Consider the following 20,291-nt stretch of genomic DNA (forward strand, 5'->3'; position numbering starts at 1 on the left):
AAGCAAGCAAGAAAGATGAGTGTGTGACAGGACACATGGAATGCAGAAATTATGACACACAGCTGGACTATTAGTTGACGGGGTCAGTATGACTGGAACCACGTTGATCCATGCAGAAAGGCAGCAAAGGATGTGGCTAGAAAGTGGTAACCAGCTCACAAAGGCTTCATGCGCTGTTTACCATGTGATAGGTGCTGATAGAAGCTCTACAAATAATGCCTCAATTAATTGATATAAAATCCTCTCCATTTTTTATCTCCACTTAGACAATGCTAGTACTGAGATTTAGAAATATTAAATTACTGTCCAAGGTTACACAGCTAGTCAATTGCAGAACTAATTATTTTGTTTCCAAAGTCATGTGGCAAATCCCTTTTAGAAAAATTACTATAGCAAAGTATGGGCTGGAGGTAGACAAGACTGGGGGCTACTAATGTAACTCAAGTAAGATACAATGGTGCCTTGAAATAAGGTGGGATGGAGCAAAGTGCACACCCTCTACTGCTCTATAAAAACCTAATGTAAGCTACATTTGGCATTTTCCACTTCTAATGGCTGCATTAAAAATAAACGAATTAATTTCAACAAAGTGTTTCATTTAACTCAATATATTCAAATTATATTTTCACATGTAAGTAATATAAAAATTATTAATTACACTGTTTACATTTTTAAATACTGTCTTCAAATTGTGGGGTATATTCTATACTTACAGCACATCTCAATTCAGACTAGCCATATTTCAAGTGCTCCACAGCCGTTCGTGACTAGCATCTACCATGTTGGACAACACAACTCTAGAGAATTAGAGGGCTTGGAAACTGCCTGCTTTCTGGTTACACTCAAAATTGGAGATGATCAGCTGAACTTTCAGAGAAAGGCGATTGGGACTGATAGGACAGTTTAGGATCTAGTTGAAATCATGGGAGGGCTTATCTTTAGGGGCCTGGGGATAAGGGAGGATATACAAAGTAAAAAGAGAAAAGGTTCAAGAATGAATCCCTGGGGAACAACCAGATTGCCCGTGGTCTGGTTTTTGGAAAGCTCTAACCATCATCATAATCCTTCAGTGTGTATCAATCCAAGTGTATCTCCATTTACTTCTCCATGATTATTGGTGGTGGGGTTCCTTTCTATGCATATTCTTAACTAATCTGTGCTGCCCATTAAGGTGATCTTCCTAATATTTTTTCTACCAATAAAGTTAACTATTGTACAACTACACATATGAATGCCATTATGATAAAGGGAAAGATAAATCATAATTTCATGATGAACACAATGATCCTGATGGAGACCAGGCAAGACAGTACAGAGGGCAACTGGTGGTCATGGCTTCCAAGAAGAGAATAGTGACTCCTGCCAGAAAGATGAGATGAATTTTAAAAACCTATGGATATAAACAAACATTCAAATTCCAAGAAAAATAATTCCTGGCTCACCCCAGAATCTGAAACAATACTTAAATGCATAAGTGCTCCTTCGGTCCTACCCTCCTCACTTTCTCAGAATGCCTCTGTGTCTAACAATTTAACTTGGTTGAGTGGAGTGAGGTATTTAACCCCCCAAAATTTTCTCTGTGAAGACCACAAGTAATCTGAAATTCTACTCTTCCTTTATGGAAAAGTTCTATGAGTTCCTGAGAACTAGGATTTGATTTGCTGGATAATGAGTGGTTCAATTTTCTTTAGGCTCAGTGTAAAACAAAAATAAAAACAAAAACAAAAACTGCTGTTGTTTACTGCTGACATGCAAATCTGTAACCTCACAATTAAATGTTTTCTACTTTCTCATTTTCTCAGGAAAATGTTGGGCTTTGTAAAGTTAGGTAACATACTCTTCAGAGATTTGTGGGAAGAAGGTAGTTTTCAATAATCCCAGTTAAACAGACTTCTGTTGTTCAATTTAAAAAGGAATGTGACCTCCCAGCCTAAGGATTATAAATGAATTGCTTCTCTGCCTAATAGTAAAAGTAATACTAAATGTTTCTCTAATCTAAGAATGCTTTTCCCCTTTTATATTTCCCAATATGAAAAACAGAACATAAGAATCTGCCAGATACCTTGGAGTATCATATGGATTGCCCACCTCAAAAATATATTTTGCCATGAACAATATGATAAAAAGACATTTTAAGGGAAATACCAGCAATCCTCAAAAATCTTTGAAAGCTTGAACTTACTAAACTGTCTCTGAACCAATTTATCACATGCTTAGGTTCCACATGAAGCTTATCTATTATTTGAGTTTACAGATCATCAAGTGAGAGGGGACTTGAAATATCACCACATCGCACCATTCCCTTCTGATGATGACACAGGACTAGAATTCAGGTTGCCTGATTTCTTGTCCAGTATTGTTCCCACTCTGCCTTATGCAGCTAGTGAGGGAAAAATTCCAATTCTATAAAAACAATGTGCATTTCAAGGAATGTTTGTCATTTTTACTGTGAACATTTATTTTGAACATTTACAATAACTTTTCTTAAAAACTATTTTTTCATTTATAGGATAATTTTTTGCTGATAAAAAAGTATAAAAAGTAGAGAGATGAATGGACTACTTCATAAAAAACATTAAGAGTGAATTCACTGGACTGAAGTACATGACAATTAAATTCAGTACCCCTTTGGCTATATATATTCTTAGATAATTCATCACAATCTATTTCATATGTACACTATCTCTTTTTTCACTAACAAAATTATAAAAGAATCAGTAAATATAAAGACTGGTACTTGCTGACCAAAAAAACTAGGATCAAACCATAAACATAAAAGAAAAACAAATGCTTTGAACCCGGGTTTTGTCTTCCACTGTAACAAGCTCCTTGGCAAATCGCAAGCTTGTTATTTTGGTATTAGTTCTCTATTTTTTGCTATTTATTATTCAGGTGACTGTTTTTTTCGAGGGACAAAGAATTACATGTGATGATACCTTTGAACAGTAGAGAGTATACTTCTGAAGATATAACTGGGCTTTTTAATCCTGATTTTTAAATTATTAGGCATGAAAATATGCTCAACCACCATTCATCGGGCACAGAGGAAGATGAGGTGAAATATCCCTGTAGTCTGGGGTCCCCACAGAGCAGTGACTCAGATGGGCTCTCAGGATGCAGGAAAGAGGAGGAGGATGAATAAGAAAATTGAGCTCCTTTGCACAACCAGAGATTTATGAATGGTTGGTAGTGACATCATCCTGATAACAGTAAATAAATAACTGAAATATTGTTTTCTCAAGAGCAGTCTAATGGCACGACTCATTCTTTTTAGATCATAGTGAAATCACTCAGCCTGTAGTCAGGTACTCTGCTGAAGCAAGTTAATCACCTGGAAACTCACTGACAATCAGTTATCATCAAATTCTCATTTGAGATACATGTAATTTGTCCTCAAGACCAAGGACATCATATTATCTCTCCATAATGTATTGCCACTGAAGGGGTCAGTGTCTGATGATCAGCTCCACCAGAAGCAATCTGACATTCTATAAGCCTGCATTTCTGAGCCACATTCACCAGCATTTCCAAATGGAGATATTTGGATAATTTTAACTTTTGTTCTGATTATTTAAAGGTTCTTTAAAACTGAAAAAGGAAAAGAAAAGTTTCTTGTAATTTCCTGACCCAAAGATAATGTGTCTGCAACCCCAGGTACAGATCACACTGCCTGTGCTAACAAGAATCTGAGGTATGAACTTGCAAAGCAAGGCCAGATCAAGGACTGATGAATTCATCAAAGTAAATGAGATCTTGCCGGCCATTTGGTAGCTGGGCTGCCAGCTGACTTATTCTGAGACACCAGAACTCTTTGTACCTTCCATTCAAACCTCAACAACCAAATACTCAACTTCTGACCATATTTTACAATATAGATAATGTTTTATAATAAAACATTATACTTCTAAGCAATTTATATGATCATTTTCAAGAAATGAAAGATCAAGCTTATTTTTTAAAAAAATCCTATTCCCTTGGTAAATGTGGAATCTTATTAGAGAAACAGCAAGGAAAGTTCATTATATAAGTCTGAGAATAATATTACCTTCAACTATGTCATGTCTTTTTTTCTAAGGAGCTAACACATGCTGTAAATGTGAAAATGACAAACTCCATTTATAGCTCATTCTTTCTCATTACTTTTCACTGAGGAAGGTAAGATAACTCTTCTTATTTCACTAGGGAGTTAAAAAATTGATCTCTTCTTCGTTAACAGGTGCGAATGACAAACGTTATTTAGGTTAAAAATAACACCTCTAAAATCTTACTACTGCACACAATATTCTGACCTCCTACTATGGTAAATTGCACTACATGCTGCTTGAAGAAATATTTTCTTACTTGTTTCAAATGTACTTGACATTTAATTCCTTTGAGTGAGCTCTTGTTTTTGTCACCTAAACCAGAAATTAAACAAGGAAGTAATAAACCTCTAGATTCACACCTTATTTTATTAGTTGGACACCCCCTGGTTAACCTTTCTATTGTAGATGAAACTTTTCCCCAGAGCAATTACATCATGATAGAAAAAGGGAAATGAGGGGGAGGAAGCTAACGAGGAAAGTTAGAGGAGAGTTTTGTAATAAGAGAAAAAGGTTATTAACAAAAGAGAAGAAAAAGTAAGAGAGAGTAGAAAGTGGTGAAGAAATCAAGAGGGAGCAGGTTAGAGAAAAAGCAGAGATTCACACATGATCAAAATAGTGAACCATTAAACTCCAAATATTAAATTATAATTCCATAACCTGAAAATGCACAGATACACTAGAGGTTCTGGCAAGGGTACATCATCAGAGAAAATATTTATTGTGTTTGATTTTTTTTCATCTATTCACCATTTCCTGTAGCTACTTGCTCTTGAGAAAATGAAAGGTTTATGCTCCCTTTCACCAGCACTGTCTTTCTGGCTCACTGCCCATGGGCATGTTGGATACTGAGCACAGTGGAGATACTTTTATTATCCAATTTATTTCTCCCTTGTTTGTTCATCAGTCTTACTTCTTTCTGATTACCTAGAAACTCCACTTACATTGTAGTTCTCACACTTGGCTACTAAATGGAGGAGTCCTCTTTGTTTTTTATTATTTATGGCATGGGGGTTGTCCAAGATACTAATGAACTATAAAGTGGTTTTACTGCTTGCTTGACTTATTTTCGTTTATGGGCTAAGCTATTATTAAATAAAGCTCCAGTTAGAATAATTCACCCATCATCTTGAAATCTCAGTATTTTTACACTCGTTGTTCAGACAATTATTTTTCTCAAAGGAATGTTAGTAAGCCAAATCACCAGTCTTTTTCCTGATTTCATATTAATTGCTCCAAAAAATTGGTATTTTCAAGAGAATACCAGATGTGGCAGAGTCTGTGATTGCTATTTCCCTGGTCCTGTAAGATTGTCATTTATATATGAAAATGGAAATGTTCTAGTCTTTTCTTGATTCTAGCAATCCAATGCAATGCCAACCATGGCTTTAGCTTCCTTTGTTGTAAATTGTGGGCCTTTCTGTTTCATTATCTAACTGATGGAGGTCTTCTTGTACCACAGGATCTGAGACAACTTTATTTGTGACTTTCTTGATGTTTCACATCTCTGTTGGCATCACAACCCAGTATCTAAGATGCTATTTCTGAGAAGTAACTCCTATTCTTCCCTGATCTCTGTTGAGTAGGGCATCTCTGCTATTATTATTGTTCTATCATTGTGCTGGAAGGGAAACATCTGTTGTCATCTAGCTGCCATTTATCATTGTGTTTTTTAATAGTTCTACATTTCCCACTAGAATATCAGAGCCTGGTGATATTAGAGTCTGGATGCCTTCTGTGATCTTCAGAAAATAAGCATTAAAGGGATAACTTAAATAAAACACAGATCCTCTCTGACTTTGTAATTGCTTAGAGGGTAAAACACTTCTTGAGAAAACTAGAATCCATTCATGTTTTAGTTCCTTTGCAGTCTCTCTCTTTCTCAAGTTATGAATCAGAAATATCTCCTATGTCTTATTTTTTTCATTGCCTTTCTTCTTATTATTGAAACTTTTACTGAGGAAAATTTACACACAGTGCGATACACAGATCTCAAGTTCTGAAAATGCATCCATCTATGTAATCCACATCCCCTCACGATATAGAACATAATCATCACCCCAGAGAGGTGCCTCATGTTCTTTCCCAGTCAACTCTCTGTCCCTGAAACAACTACTGATCTTATTTCTATCGTGTTAATTTTGCCTAATCTGGATTTCATAGAACTCTTGGGTCTGGCATCTCTCCTTCCTTCCTTCTTTTTTTTTTTTTTTTTTTGAGACAGAGTCTCTGTCACCAGGCTGGAGTGCAGTGGTGTGATCTCGGCTCACTGCAACCTCCACCTTCCAGGTTCAAGTGATTCTCCTGCCTCAGCCTCCCGAGTAGCACTATGGGTGCATGCCACCATGCCCAGCTAATTTTTGTATTTTTAATAGAGACGGGGTTTCACCACATTGGCCAGGACGGTCTCGATCTCTTGACCTCGTGATCCACCTGCCTCAGCCTCCTAAAGTGCTGGGATTACAGACGAGAGCCATTGCACCTGGCGTGGCATCTTTTCATTCAACGTAAAATTTTTGAGATTCATCCATGTCGTTGCAACTGTCAATAATTCATTCCTTTTTATTGCTGAATGTTAATAGTATTCAATTGTGTGGACATATCACTGTGTATCCATCCTCCGGTTGATGAACGTCTGGGATGGTTCTAGTTTTTGATTCTTAGGTATATTTATTTTTCAAAAACTCAAGATTTTCCCCATTCACATAAAATACTGGCAGTGTTATTCTTACAATGCAATAAATTAATTCATAAAGAATCTATGTATATGTAGTCGATGTTCAATAGTAGCTGCATAAGTAAAGTGTTAAAAAATAGTAGCTGCATAAGTGTTAATAAAATAAAATGTATTTGTGGTCCCTTACATTTGCCTGAATTTAGTTATATGAGGTTTTTCTTCCCATTTTGTTGGGGGAGGTTTTGGAGGGTTGTTGCTGTATGACAAAGGCACTATTGATGCCCTCTCTCATCAGTAGTGCAGACACATTGAACACACATGCTAACAGCACTGGTAAAGTGGTATTCATTCATTTGTGCTCTCCCTCACCCTCTTGGGTTCAATGGCACATTGGAATTGATGCAATTCGTGTTGAGCTCCAGAGGTATAGCTGCTTGTGGTTCAGGGTAAAGCTTAGAAGCTTCATTCTCATCAAGACTGAGCTGCCATTATATTCACATGAAGGGATTTTGTTACTCTCTTCCCTTAAAACTTTACTTCTCCTCTCTCATTCAAACAAGTCAATCAGAAGCCACTGGGGGAGTGGGGATATGGAGGGCCACTTCCCTAGCAGAGCCCCAGAGAGATCTCGGAGGCAAAGAGTAGAAGGAATCTATGCTCTGCATCTGAGGGAGGCAGAAGGACCAGAGTTGCACAATTGCACACCAGAGTACAGCACAGAAAAGATGCCCATGGCCCAGGACTGGGAACAGCAGAACAGTCTCCATGCCCTCAGGCTGGGCTCAAAACAGAACCACTGCTCGGTAACAGTGGTGAGGACAGGGACAAAGCCGGGCTGTGTGGACTAGTCACCAGACTAGATGAGATAACGCAAGATTCAGTGGATATCTGCAGGAACGGATAGATGGCTGGGGACCAGAGGTGCATCCTCATTCTATCTTCTGCCTCTGCACTAATAAGACACCTGACATTAAGCTCAAAAACAAAAACAAACAAACAAACAAAAAATAGAAGATGACAAGCCAGAGTTGACTGAAATTAAGTTTCCACCAACATGGCAGGAGGAGGAGAATATAAAGAAATTAGGTTGGGTTATGGAAGAATAAAGAAAGCTTTATTTCTCTGATACTCAAGTTTCTGGGCAGAATTCATAACTGCTACACTTGTATAAGCATAAACAACTTCCAGAAGGACTCACAGAAACTATTACCCAAGTTGTTGACGCTGGAGAAAGAATATAGGTCTAGTGTGGGAAGGAGGCTTATTTTTACTGCTTATATTTTTGGATTATTTAAACTTTTAACCACATAAATTTTTAAATTTTTAAACAATTTCAAATATTCAAACTGAACAGATAGTACATTCAATATTGAGTTGACATAAAAAGTTTCTTATTTCTATTCCAACTGCCATAAAAAACTTGAAAGAGTAACTTACCTGTTACCTTCATTCATAATAATATCATTTTATGTTCTTCATTTTTTATATACAATACATGAGATAAACTTGAATATTAAAGAGTTATGTGAAATAGAATTAAAAGTTGAATTTATTAGGTAAAGTTAATGGAAGTAAATACTTTGTGAGCGTTTGAACTTTTAAACTGACCTACCTCTCTAAGACTGTACGGACATAGCTAGTTTCTTAATTTCTCTTTTGCTTAACAATAAGAAGTACAGAGTAAATAATTCATATAAAGCTTTGAGAATCCCATGGGAGAAATATGTTCTTATAAGTAGCACAGTTTTTCTTTTGAGGGAAATTATTCGGTGGTGTATTGATTATGGGAATTTGGCTAAATGCAGCATACCCAGGCACTTTGCTTCTATCTGGTGGTGTGTGGCAGTGGCATAGGGACCGTGTCGGCCACAAGGATTCTATTTTCCATACTGTTACAAAGCTGCACTGGGTTTCTGATTCTTTTCTGGGGTAAAGAGAATCAAAGACAATGTTATAAGGAACAAAACTCATGTGACAAAACATGTAGCAAGAAAATAGAAGCTTTGGGAGAGTTAAAACTGCCTATCAGATTCCAAAACAAAGTAGGGCTTTGTTAGTTTATTGAAAATATTTCATGGGGATGTCTGATTTTACTAGATGCTTGTTTCTGACTTTAGGATGTTTACATTGGCTTCTAAGGGGCTCAAGACATCTAACACTGTATTTTTCCCTCCTTTATGATTCTGCTGTAATGCTATTTTGATCTATATATATTCCATAGATTTTATAATATAAATATATTTAATTTGGCATTTGTTTTTTATGAAAATGCAGGGAAAGGAAGACTTGGGGACTCAGTTAAATAAATTAGCTTAAAACTATTTTAATAATAACAATGTTTTCATCATGTCTGGGCTTAGAAGAGACAAACAGTCCAATGTACGAATACATCACAAGAGAAAGAAAAGGAGGATGGGAGGGAAGAAGGAAGAAAAGGAGGGTGAGGGGAGGTAAAAGTAGGAGAGAGAAAGAAGAGGGAGGAAAGGGAAAGGGAGAGGAAGAGAGGAAAGAGAGAGAAAGGGAAGGAAAAAGACAGGGAAGGAGGGAAAGAGAGGAAGGGAGAGAGGAAACTGATGTGTATTGAGCACCTACAATACACTAGACCTCTTCATACTGAAATATTAACACAATGCTGCAAGCACGGTATTTGCCTGCTTTTACTGCACAGAAACAGCTCACAGAGGTGAAGCCGCTTTTTGCTCTTCTCAAGGTATTCATTTGGCAAGTGGCGTGGTCAAGAGTCAAGCCAGGGTAGTCTGACATCAAGGCCTCTGTCACCTTTTGTTTAACAGAACAGTCATCTCTCAAATAATGACAGTTTCACTGTTCCCTACTCACACAGTTTTTTTTTTTTTTGTATCTTAAAGAGGCTAAATGAAGGAGACTGTGGGCAATAAGGGATAAAGTAAAATTACTCCGAAGCATATCTGATAAAATGCAGAAGGATTCGGCTTTTAAAGATAAAAAAGAATTGTTTTAAAAAGTAGGAAAAAACTTTTTTTAAAAAAGGTAGGAAAAACCATAGCTTAAGTAAAAGAGACATAAAATCCATAACTTTGGTCAAGAAAGCATCTATCAGATCAGTCATGAAAATGGGTGAAGAAAAATCAATCACACGTTATTGATTTAAAAAACAACAGAATTTGCACCACGTAACAGTCACATTTTGTATTTGTCAAGAAAACTCACTGAAGAAAATGAATTAGCTTGACACAAATGAATTTTCCCTGAAAGAAACAAATCATATGATAACATCTATATTAATGGAATATAAAAAAGTAAAATGTCAGAAGTAAAAAACTTTCCCTGGGTAAAGTGGTACTTAGAAAGGTTTTTTTTTTTTTTGGCTTCTTATTAATAAAGATTTTCAATTTGTTTTAAGAAAATTTATATTTAGGGAAGCAGAGTTCTATTGGCAAACTGTTTCTTTAAGTGGCATATAAACTGTAAGACTTTATAACTAGACTTTCTGGCTAGCCTGATAATATTTTTTTCTATATTTATACTATCTAGATCTATATTTCTTTCTAGAAAAGAAATAAAAGTTTCTTGTGTAATATTGAAGCCTCAACACTCTACCTATATGTCGTCTTCAACTCTCAGGTCAAAGGCAACTTTCTCCAATAAACTCCCACCAGAGTCATCTCTGCTTCCTTTGGAATTCCTCTAGCATGTTGTCTGTTCCCCTCAGTCACATTTAAGGATTTCTATCCTGTACTACAAGATTTTTAAAGATGTAGTCTTAGTGTCTTCTCTACTAAACCGTACATTACTTGAGAGAATCATACCTCTTATTAATTACTATAAAAATAAAATGATTATTGCTAAATATTTGTTAAAAAGTGAAAATAAGACAGAAATGAGTATCATATGCTGACATTCAAGGATGAAATGATTATTTTCTTTTTAGCCTTATTATATTGCTTGAACTTAATTTACATTAGAGTTTCTAATTTATCTTGAACTCTTTTGTCCAAACAAAAAGCATTTAGTATAATAGAAAATCCAAATTCAGATATTGTTCCAAATGATGCAGACTGATTTTCATTGTAACTCTGGGTCAATAGATCTATTTCTTCAAAGTCAGCAAAAATGCAACAAATTGCCAACAAATTCAGGCATCCATTTATGTATTAGACAAGTTTTCAATGAGTGAGTTTTGGTTCATTATTTATTTGCCCTCAAAAATCCCACAGAGTTACACTTCAACAGCTTTTGAAGGAGAGACTGGAGGATACATAATGAGTTGACCTAATAATTTAGAAATTATTTGGCAGTATGACTCAAATCATTTGTCATTTCAGATAAACGATTTCCCTTCTTTGCTAGGCATAAATGAAATTATTAGACATATAATATCATAATATTTTCTATGTAAGGATACTGCAAAACTGAAAAAAATATCTAACCACACCCACAGCTTTGAGGAGCTCCTGGATTCAGTTCTTAGAGAAGTCAAATAATAGACATTATATGCAGTCTACATTAAGCCCAATTCTATAGCTTAACAAGTCTCACTGATACCTTAGCACTAAAGATCAATTTAATTTTAAGTAACTGCTCCTTAAGGGAGCAGTCAGCATCATTTGTTGCATTAAGCAGTCAGCGTCATTTGTTGCATTAAACCAAAGTGAGGAATGTTTCTGTAACTTACCATATATTTGGATTTAATTGCAGTTGGTGGTAGGAGTCAAAGTCATCTCGCAGGATAATGCTGTCACTATGTATTTCAGCTAAAAGAAAAAGGAAGTATTTAGGAAAGAAATATACTACAACAGTATATTTAGCTAAACACAAGTGTCAACATGCTGTATTTATGAAGAATAATGTATTTTAAAACTAAATTTTAAATGAGCAGTTGATTATACTTGCTTTGTCCCTCAAACTACTAAGGGACAAGGGTAAAAAGCTCTGCAGTTTAGACACCTAGAAGTTGGGAAAACCAAAGACCTTAAAAGGAAACCTATGAAGCTGCCACTAGGCAGGGGAGGCAGGAAGGCCAAATTCAGCACCAACCTACAAGGAGAGGCTATACGGGACTTGTCTTCTATCAGTATGGCGTGGCTGAGTCCCTACCCAAATTTCATCTTGAATTGTAGTTCCCATAATCCCCATGTATCGTAGAAGGGACCAGGTGGGAGGTAACAGAATCATGGGGGCAGTTACTCTCATGCTGTTCTCGTGAGAGTGAGTTCTCACAAGATTTGATGGTTTTTGTTTTTGTTTTTGTTTTGAGTCAGAGTCTCGCTCTGTTGCCTAGGCTGGAGTGCAGTGGCATGATCTCGATCTCCACTCACTGCAACCTTCGCCTCCTGTGTTTAAGCAATTCTCCTGTTTCAGCCTGCCGAGTAGCTGGGATTACAGGTATCCACTACCACACCTGGCTAATTTTTATATTTTTAGTAGTGACGGGGTTTTGCCATGTTGGTCAGGCTGGGTCTTGAACTCCTGACCTCAGGTGATCCACTTGCCTCGGCCTCCCAAAGTGCTGGGGTTACAGGCTTGAGCCACCATGACTGGCTGAGATTTGATGGTTTTATAAGGGACATTTCCCTCTTTTGCTCGGCACTTCTTGCTGCCACCATGTGAAGAAGGATGTGTTTGCTTCCCCTTCTGCCATAATTGTAAGTTTCCTGAGGCCTTCCCAGCCATGCTGAATTGTGAGTGAATTAAACCTCTTTCCTTTATTAATTACCCAGTCTTGGGTATGTCTTTATTAGCAGCATGAGAATGAACTAATATACCCATATTTCAACATATACTCATCCATGGCTTCCAAGTGACTGCCCAGACAGTGTCAGTGTCTAACTCACTTTAAAGCATGGAATTGGATAGAATATTCTGGCTATTTATTGTCAGCTAAAATTGCTGTAATCTACTGATCCATTTTTTCTTCCCTTTCCCAGTATCCTTCTTGCCCTGGCTTGCTTTCTCTCCTTCCTTATATTCACTCATCTTTTATTCAATGTTTTTAAATTTGTTAACTTTTTTTCTCTTTCAGAACTGCAAAAGAGAATTTATCTATATGAATAAGTAAAATTCCTAAATAAAATCAATTTAGAAGTCAGGAGGAATGCCAGGAAGCCATACATGGTTTTAAATATATTATCACTACACATTTGAGATATATTGAATACCTATTTTTAAGTTCTAGAAGAACTTTGGGCATGTCAAGTGCAATATTTTCACCAACTGTAGAGTTCATATTTTCACTGAATAGATGATGAATAAGTAAAATCACTTTCATGGCCGGTTACAATGTAAGTGTGCTCATTTTAAAGGTTGTGTGAGATATGATAATTATTTCTATTCATGTTGTAAAAATTAATTTAGTACTTTAACAATGCTCTCATCTGATTCACAGTTTGCTTAGGAAGTTTGTTTCAGCTACTATAACTTCTTTGAACTAGCTAACAGACTGTCTTTTGTTTGAACTAGCTAACAGACTGTCTTTTGGAAAAATTAAAATAATATCTGATTAACAAAAGTCTCTCATAACTTTTTCTTTTAAAGGTGACACTTTGTTTTTTAGGCTCACTCAAATGTAATTCTCTGAACTCACTGGGTAATTAAAGTCACTTCCCAATATCAGGAATCATACTTTCATATTCTCTTTGGTGACATCCCCACCCATGGCAGTCCTTGCCTCCTTTATACCAGGTATGCCAGCAGGCAAGCACATAATGTAGTCATGGAAACCAGTGAATCAGCATGTACTGAGAGGACTGGATGCTTAGACTTGAAGCCCTAGGCATGAGAACAGGGAGAATATGGATATACACTGGAGAGAACGCTGTGATGTATTCCATGCATGGAGTGATTTAATGATTCCTCTGAGCGATGAGAGGCAGTGCCTCAGATGGCTACAGGGTACAGCTCTCTCAGATACCCAATCTGGGTGAGACTCGGCTGGGCCACTGCGGGTCACCAGCCTGTCTTGGCTGCCAGAAGGCATGCTTCTAAGCGCTTGGGTTTGTCTGCCAAGTAAGAGGAGCCCCAAGCTGTAGCATTACATAAAAGTAGAGCTTCTCAAGGCAGATTTTCCAAAGAGAAAAATAAATTAATTGGGTTTATAGGTTGAAAGGAAAAGCCCAAGAGACAAATAACTGACCTACCTGGAAAGTCCCACAGTGAGAGACATTTGAAAAGGCTGCAACCAGCTAGGATGATTTCTTTTTATTCTTATTAAATACTATAGTGTAGGAAATTGCTTTTAAAATAAGTCTTCACTGACACAAATGAGAAAATTAATGCTTAAAGAGCACTTGCTTTCTAGAGACTTTTTTATTTACAAAGGCATTGGGTAAGCCTCACTGGATATCTGTTTGTGTATTGATTTACTTCCAAACACCACTATACTATTTACCATACACTTTATGAACACAAAATCATTTAATCCTTATATCAACCCTGTGAGGTAGGTACTATTCTTAACTCTACTTTGCAGATGAGAAAACTGAGGCACAGAAAGGTTAAGTAACTTGCTCAATATTATGTGGCCAGCAAGTGGTAAAAGTGAGATAAACCCAGGTAGTTTGGTTCAAGAATCTGTGATACTAACCAGTTCACACCCTGCCTCAAGAACTGTGGGCCACTAAGAGCATGACATTATGAAAAATCCATGGTGCCATTTTAAGAAGGAGGTATTTATTTAAATAGTCTCATTTCAATTTTCTTTTTTTAAAGAAACAGGATCTTGCTCTGCTGCCCAGGTTGGAGGACACTGTCTCAATCATAGCTCACTGCAGCCTTGAAATCATGGTTTAAATGATTCTCCCATGTCAGCCCCCAAAGTAGCTAGGACTCCAGGTGCACGCCACCACACCGACTAATTTTTAACATTCGTTTGGTACAGATCTCAAATCCTAAATGACTTTAATTCTTCCATATTCATGGCTTCTTACCCACTAGCTCTATGCTCTAATATTTATGATGGGCATCTAGTATTATAAGGGATTCTGGGGAAAATTCAGCATCAGAATGCAAACGCTTACATTCAATAGGATCTCAGGGCTGAGGGTACTAACAGGTGCGAAAGTTCCTGCATGAGCCCCCAGCTGGGCAACATGAACATTTCCTCAAGGAGGTTCTGTATTCAAGTATAATCTGTATCCAAGTCTAATTTCAGTGAATGATCAGCGACCAGAAAGGACAGCTTCCTCGCCTCTATAACATCTGCTCACATAGCCAGAAGAGCCAAACAAGTAGATCAGGTACTAAGGTTAATGACATCAGAGTCTTAAACACTTACCTAGATGTGGGTGCACAGTGGCCTCTGTTGGAGCTGAATCAAGAGAGGAAAGAAGAAAGACAACTGATCAGGAACGAAAGCAAAATCCAGTAATAAACAGTCACAACACAGTTACAAAACTTAGGTCACATTAAGCAAACCAAATGGCTACAGACTTTTTCATCTTTTTAGGAGTTTCTAGAACTCTTGAAAAAATAGAAGACAATAAATTTAATGATCTTGTATTTTGTGCCAACGCTTATTGGTTAAATCAGAGAAGAGTTTCACAAAGATTCACTGAATCATTAATTAAAGATTTTCTTGAACAAAAGGAATACTTGCCAATTAATCAATAATGAATAACAAAACCCTGGCACAATGATATGCAGTCTCTCACTAGTATCACAGTGCATATGAACAAGCCAAATCTGAAGCTTCAAGGAAAACAAGGGTTTATTTGCAAACTAGCTGGAAAAGGAGGAAAATTTATGTTGAAATTGAAACTTTGAAAATACAAATTAATAATGGCTTTATACATGAATTTCCTAACGTGAACTGTGTCTCCAGAAGATTTTAACTATAATTTCCAGTATCTTCTAAATTGTCTGCAAAAACTTACAAGAAAAATTTGAAGAATGTCTTGTTGATGTTAATTATTTTAGACTTGTTTTTCAATTTATGCAATATTTCCGTGAATTCCATGTTAATAATACTATGCTGACACAAGAATAATACTTGGATATAGTTTTGAAACTGATGTTTTTGCATTAAAGGTAAATCAGCTCTTCTAATAAAAATGAAAACATTTGTAAAGATGGATCTGGAAATTAAAGAAAAATGATTTTTTGATACTCAATTCAGTTACTGGAAGATCTTTAAGTAGGTAAGAAACACTTGGGTATGTGGATCTACTTTTCAATTGTCAATTTTATGAACTCTTAATACAAGCCCAATATTGCTTAAGATGTGCTATAAGTGTAAGGTACATACTAGATTTTGGAGATTCAGTACAAAAAATGTAAAATATCTCATTAGTAGTTTTAAATTGACCACATTATATCAAAATGTTTAATATTTTACATATTCTGTTAATAAAATACATTATTAAATTAATTTCATCTATTTCTTTCCAGTTTTTAGATGTAGCTAGTAGAATATTTAAAACTGCACATGGGGCTTCCATTATACTTCTATTACACAGTGCTGAACTACAGCTAGGAGGGACATTTGTACTGTATATCAATTAGGAAATCATTATCAAGTAGGAGGGGTGGAGTTACAAAAGGAAAACCGAGTCATCAGAGAGAACATAAGGTATAAAGAGAGAAGTGAGGCTGAGAGCAGCAGCTAATGCCTATAATCCCAGCACTTTGGGAGGCTGAGGCAAGAGGATTACTTGCGGCCAAGAGTTAAGATCAGCCTGGGCAATATAGTAAGATACCTTGTCTCTACAAAAAACATTAAAAATTAGTTGGGCATGGTGGTGCAGCCTGTAGTCCTAGCTACTCCGGAGGCTGAGGCAGGAGGATCACCTGAGGCCAGGAGTTTGAGGATGCAGTGAGCTAAAAATGCACCATCACACTCCAGCCTAAGCAACAGAGTGAGACCCTGTCTCTAAATAGATAATAAAAAGAAAGAAGTGAAATGTGGAGTCAAATGTATATTTAACAGACAGGTGGAAGAAGACGAGCTAGCAAAGGTGACTGAGTAAAAGTGCATTCCATTAAGGAAATAAGAAAAAGAAAGAGTTTTAAGAGCTAAGAGAGTTGAAGGAGAGGCCAAAATAATCTTAATAAAGCTGGTATCTATGAAGAACATCCTGCTAGTAAGGCATTGTGCTAAGGAGTGTCTATAGATGAACTCAGGGATTTTGGCCTCAGAGTCTAGACTCAACTACTGTGCAAACTGCTCTTTCTAGAAGGTTAGCTGCAAAGGTGAGAAATGAGATCTTATATGGAGATGAGGACCAAAGGGTTTTTTTTTTTGTTTTGTTTCTTAAGATATGATAGTTTACCATGCCTAATGTTAGCTATATTGCAAAAGGGATTCTCTGCATTCATGTTATAAAGTGTTAAGAAGAAAGGAAAAACACCTGTCTACACAATATGGAATTTCAAATTATTTCACAGGTTTTGAAATAAATTGGTTAAATTAAATGTAGGAAAAGTTATGGCAATTATTAATTAGAAATATTTACCATGCAATACAATGGTTAGATATGTATAACAAAATATCTGCAGACATATTGTTGCCTACTTTACATTAAATGACTTTGGTGACTAAGGCCTCAACCCAATAAAGGGAATAAGTTATAAAATGCTTTACTTTAAATTGTTTATTCAAATGGACATCTACCTTTGCTAAATTATTTGGGCATATGGGAGCTTTCACTGAAACACCTACATCACATTTTAGAAAGACCCACTGAGTCAGAATCTCTGAGGGTGGAGGCTCGGAAGTTGTATTTTTTAAAACCTCCTTGACTGATTCTGATGAAAAGCCAGATTTAAAATTCACTGGTTTAAACAACACAATCCACTGCTTATTTTTATAGCATGCTGAACTGTTCTCTGTGTTAAGTACTTATCTTTGCTCTGAAGAAGAAATAGGCTCCTCAAAAGCAGAAAATATGTCCACCCAAGACATAAGCCAAAGCTGGTAATAGTGTCACAATAAATAATAAATTTATTTGAAAGCTAATTCTTAGTTGTAATATATTTTATGATATTTCAGAAAATAATTGAAGATCCAAACCTTTAAAAAATGACAGAATAGACACATAACATTGTCCAAAAGTCCTTTATTACAAGTGGTCTGGGGAGCTTCAACACCCAGTCAGTATTTACCTGGATTTAATTTAACTCAACAAATTTACATCATATTGTAAATCACTAGTTAGGAAGATTTGTTTTAATATATTTTAACAAAAATGTCCACTCTCTGAGATAACTAAACATTATTTCCTCAAAAAGAGAAACATGTTTAGTATGCTAAACTTAATGAAAGGAAAAGTACAAATTTTCTTGAGAAAGATTCACACATATGTAGTTTAAAAATGGGCCAAAAGCTAGTAAAGTACTGCACCTGGAAGTTTATTTTAATCATTTCTCAATAAGTGACCATATCAATCTAGTTTTATGTAGTCTAAACAAATTTTCTAAGCCTGTAGGAAGTTCACCATCTTTTTACTTTTACTGAGGTAAATGCACCACAGAAAAATTAAAGTAGCCTGAGGAAGAATGATATAGTTCAACATTATTTAGTATACTCCCATTTGGATAGTACCTGCCTTGCCTCATACCAGTGACTATGAGTGAATTATTAAGTTCTTATATTATGTGAACTTGGCATAGAGGCCTTTACTCTTTCCTTTATTAAATGTAAAACGTGTGCTTGCTAGACAGGTCCTCATTTGTCAACTGTCCAAGTGCTTACCCAATGGCAATCTCCAAGTCTACCTTTCCTGTTCCTCTGCCATTGAACTAGCTCTAGATTGAATCATTGAATTTTTCTAGATCGCTTGTATGTTTTTATCTCAACATTTTATTGGTCTGTTACTGATTTTCTGCCTCTCCCAGGACCCTAGAATGCCCTACCCCACCTTGCATCTTGTCTAGTTTCTCAGCTCCTTTGAATCTAAAATTGCATGATTAAAATCTAGCAATGACATAAAATTGTCAAATGGCTTAAACTAGAGAGTTTTGGTTTCTGAGGATGAGAGACAACAGAAATGTTCTTAAAGAAGTAGGTTTTGGTTTTAGAGAAAGAATAGGATGGAATACACCTTTAACAGAAGTGTAAAAGATATCGCAGTTTCTTCCAGGTATTTCTGTGGTAGTGATAAGAAGATTAGGTCAGATGACCAAAGGTGTGCACAGAGGAAGATGCACTAGGGATGGTGCTACTTGTCAGAGAACACTGAATTGAAGAGAGAGGAACATAGGCTGGAGTTGTTCTGTACCCAGAGAGATCACTGTGGGGAAGCTTCATAATATGGTCCTATTTTAGTTTCATTGGTGAGACCCATGAAACTGTACGTAGAGGCTGGAAGGAACTTATGGAAAGATAAATGATTTAATAAGGAATCAAGTGTTTGTATAAATCAAACTGAATTCCTACATTTTTTCAGAAGTGAATATTTTGTCTATAAGGTAGGATGCTCAACTAGGAATGAACATTCAGATGGGATGAATCTAGGAATATCTAATTCTGTTAAGACTTCCCTGTTATAAATTGCATGTGAATGTATTTGTGTTTCAATGAACTTTAAATCTCATTCAGAATAACCATACATCTCTGTAATCTTTATCCAGAAATACAATGTCATTGAAATTCACAAACATTAGAGAAACTATATCCTTTGTAAAGCTTGGTCAAGTTCAAGTAACTAGACTGAATTGGAAATTCAGTTTAAAATTGACTTTAGATATATCATGATAACTTAAAGAGTAAGCCAAATGTCCTCGGACTGAATTAACTTACTTAAAACCACAGATAAAATATAAAATGTTACACAGGTAAGTTAAAATGAAGGTTCTACTTTGCCTAAAAAGCAAGTAAAAGCAAGCCAACAGAATGGAGGAATTACAATAGAATCTCACTAAAATCACCAGGTTTTCTAAAAGCTTTTTTTCCAGCGAGGGATTCAGAATGAAAGCCTAGCCTACTTTGACTTGTTTTTAGTTGAAAAAGCCAAACTTCTTTAAAACTATCAATACAAATTGGTAGCAATTTTTACTAGGAAAGTATTGATAAATGAGAATCTACTTAATTTCATAAGTCAAATCCCTCGAGAGCAGAGCAGTTAAATGAGAAAAAAATGAAACTTTAAAGTTTTCAGCATAATACAATTTTTTCATACTAGATAAGTAAATAAATGTTCTTATGAGTGTCAAAACCACTCATAAATGTGTACTTATGATTTCTTTTCCAGATTCTTTTTGATGTTTGTGATAGTGCCATTTAAAAGTTATTTGTCCTCCAAATTCTCTCTCCAGTGGGGCCTATCCAGATGATGTTTTGGAAAAATACAAAGATTTAGATCAGCAATGATATGCTTCAGCAACATTCTAAGTCTTTCCTTAGCCGAGCATTTTCCTAGATGCTTGAGTACTATTAAGTGACCTGAAGATTACATATGTATTTTACTAAGATTTCACAGACTATGCAAAGAAGACAAAAATAGATTTTTAAAATTAATAAGCTTAAACATGTTAAGAATAAAAGTAAACAATCATTGTTTTTGGAAGGTACTTCAAAGTTTGAAAAAAATAGATTGCTTATAGAACTTCTTTTCTTAAAA

At 35.9% G+C, this 20,291-nt stretch overlaps 1 protein-coding gene across 1 annotated transcript in view; it reads right to left on the reverse strand.

Moving 5' to 3' along the window:
- Nucleotides 1–20,291, reverse strand: part of RELN (reelin) — a 536,970-nt gene that overhangs the window by 275,874 nt on the left and 240,805 nt on the right. The window contains exons 5-6 of the mRNA XM_011927764.1: nucleotides 15,011–15,043; nucleotides 11,414–11,492 (exon numbers count right to left, since the gene is read on the reverse strand). Of these exons, the coding sequence (XP_011783154.1) occupies nucleotides 11,414–11,492; nucleotides 15,011–15,043 (112 nt within the window). The remainder of the gene's footprint in view (nucleotides 1–11,413; nucleotides 11,493–15,010; nucleotides 15,044–20,291) is intronic.

This window comes from Colobus angolensis, unplaced genomic scaffold (assembly GCF_000951035.1).
Source record: "Colobus angolensis palliatus isolate OR3802 unplaced genomic scaffold, Cang.pa_1.0 Scaffold74, whole genome shotgun sequence".
Lineage (NCBI taxonomy): Eukaryota > Metazoa > Chordata > Mammalia > Primates > Cercopithecidae > Colobus > Colobus angolensis.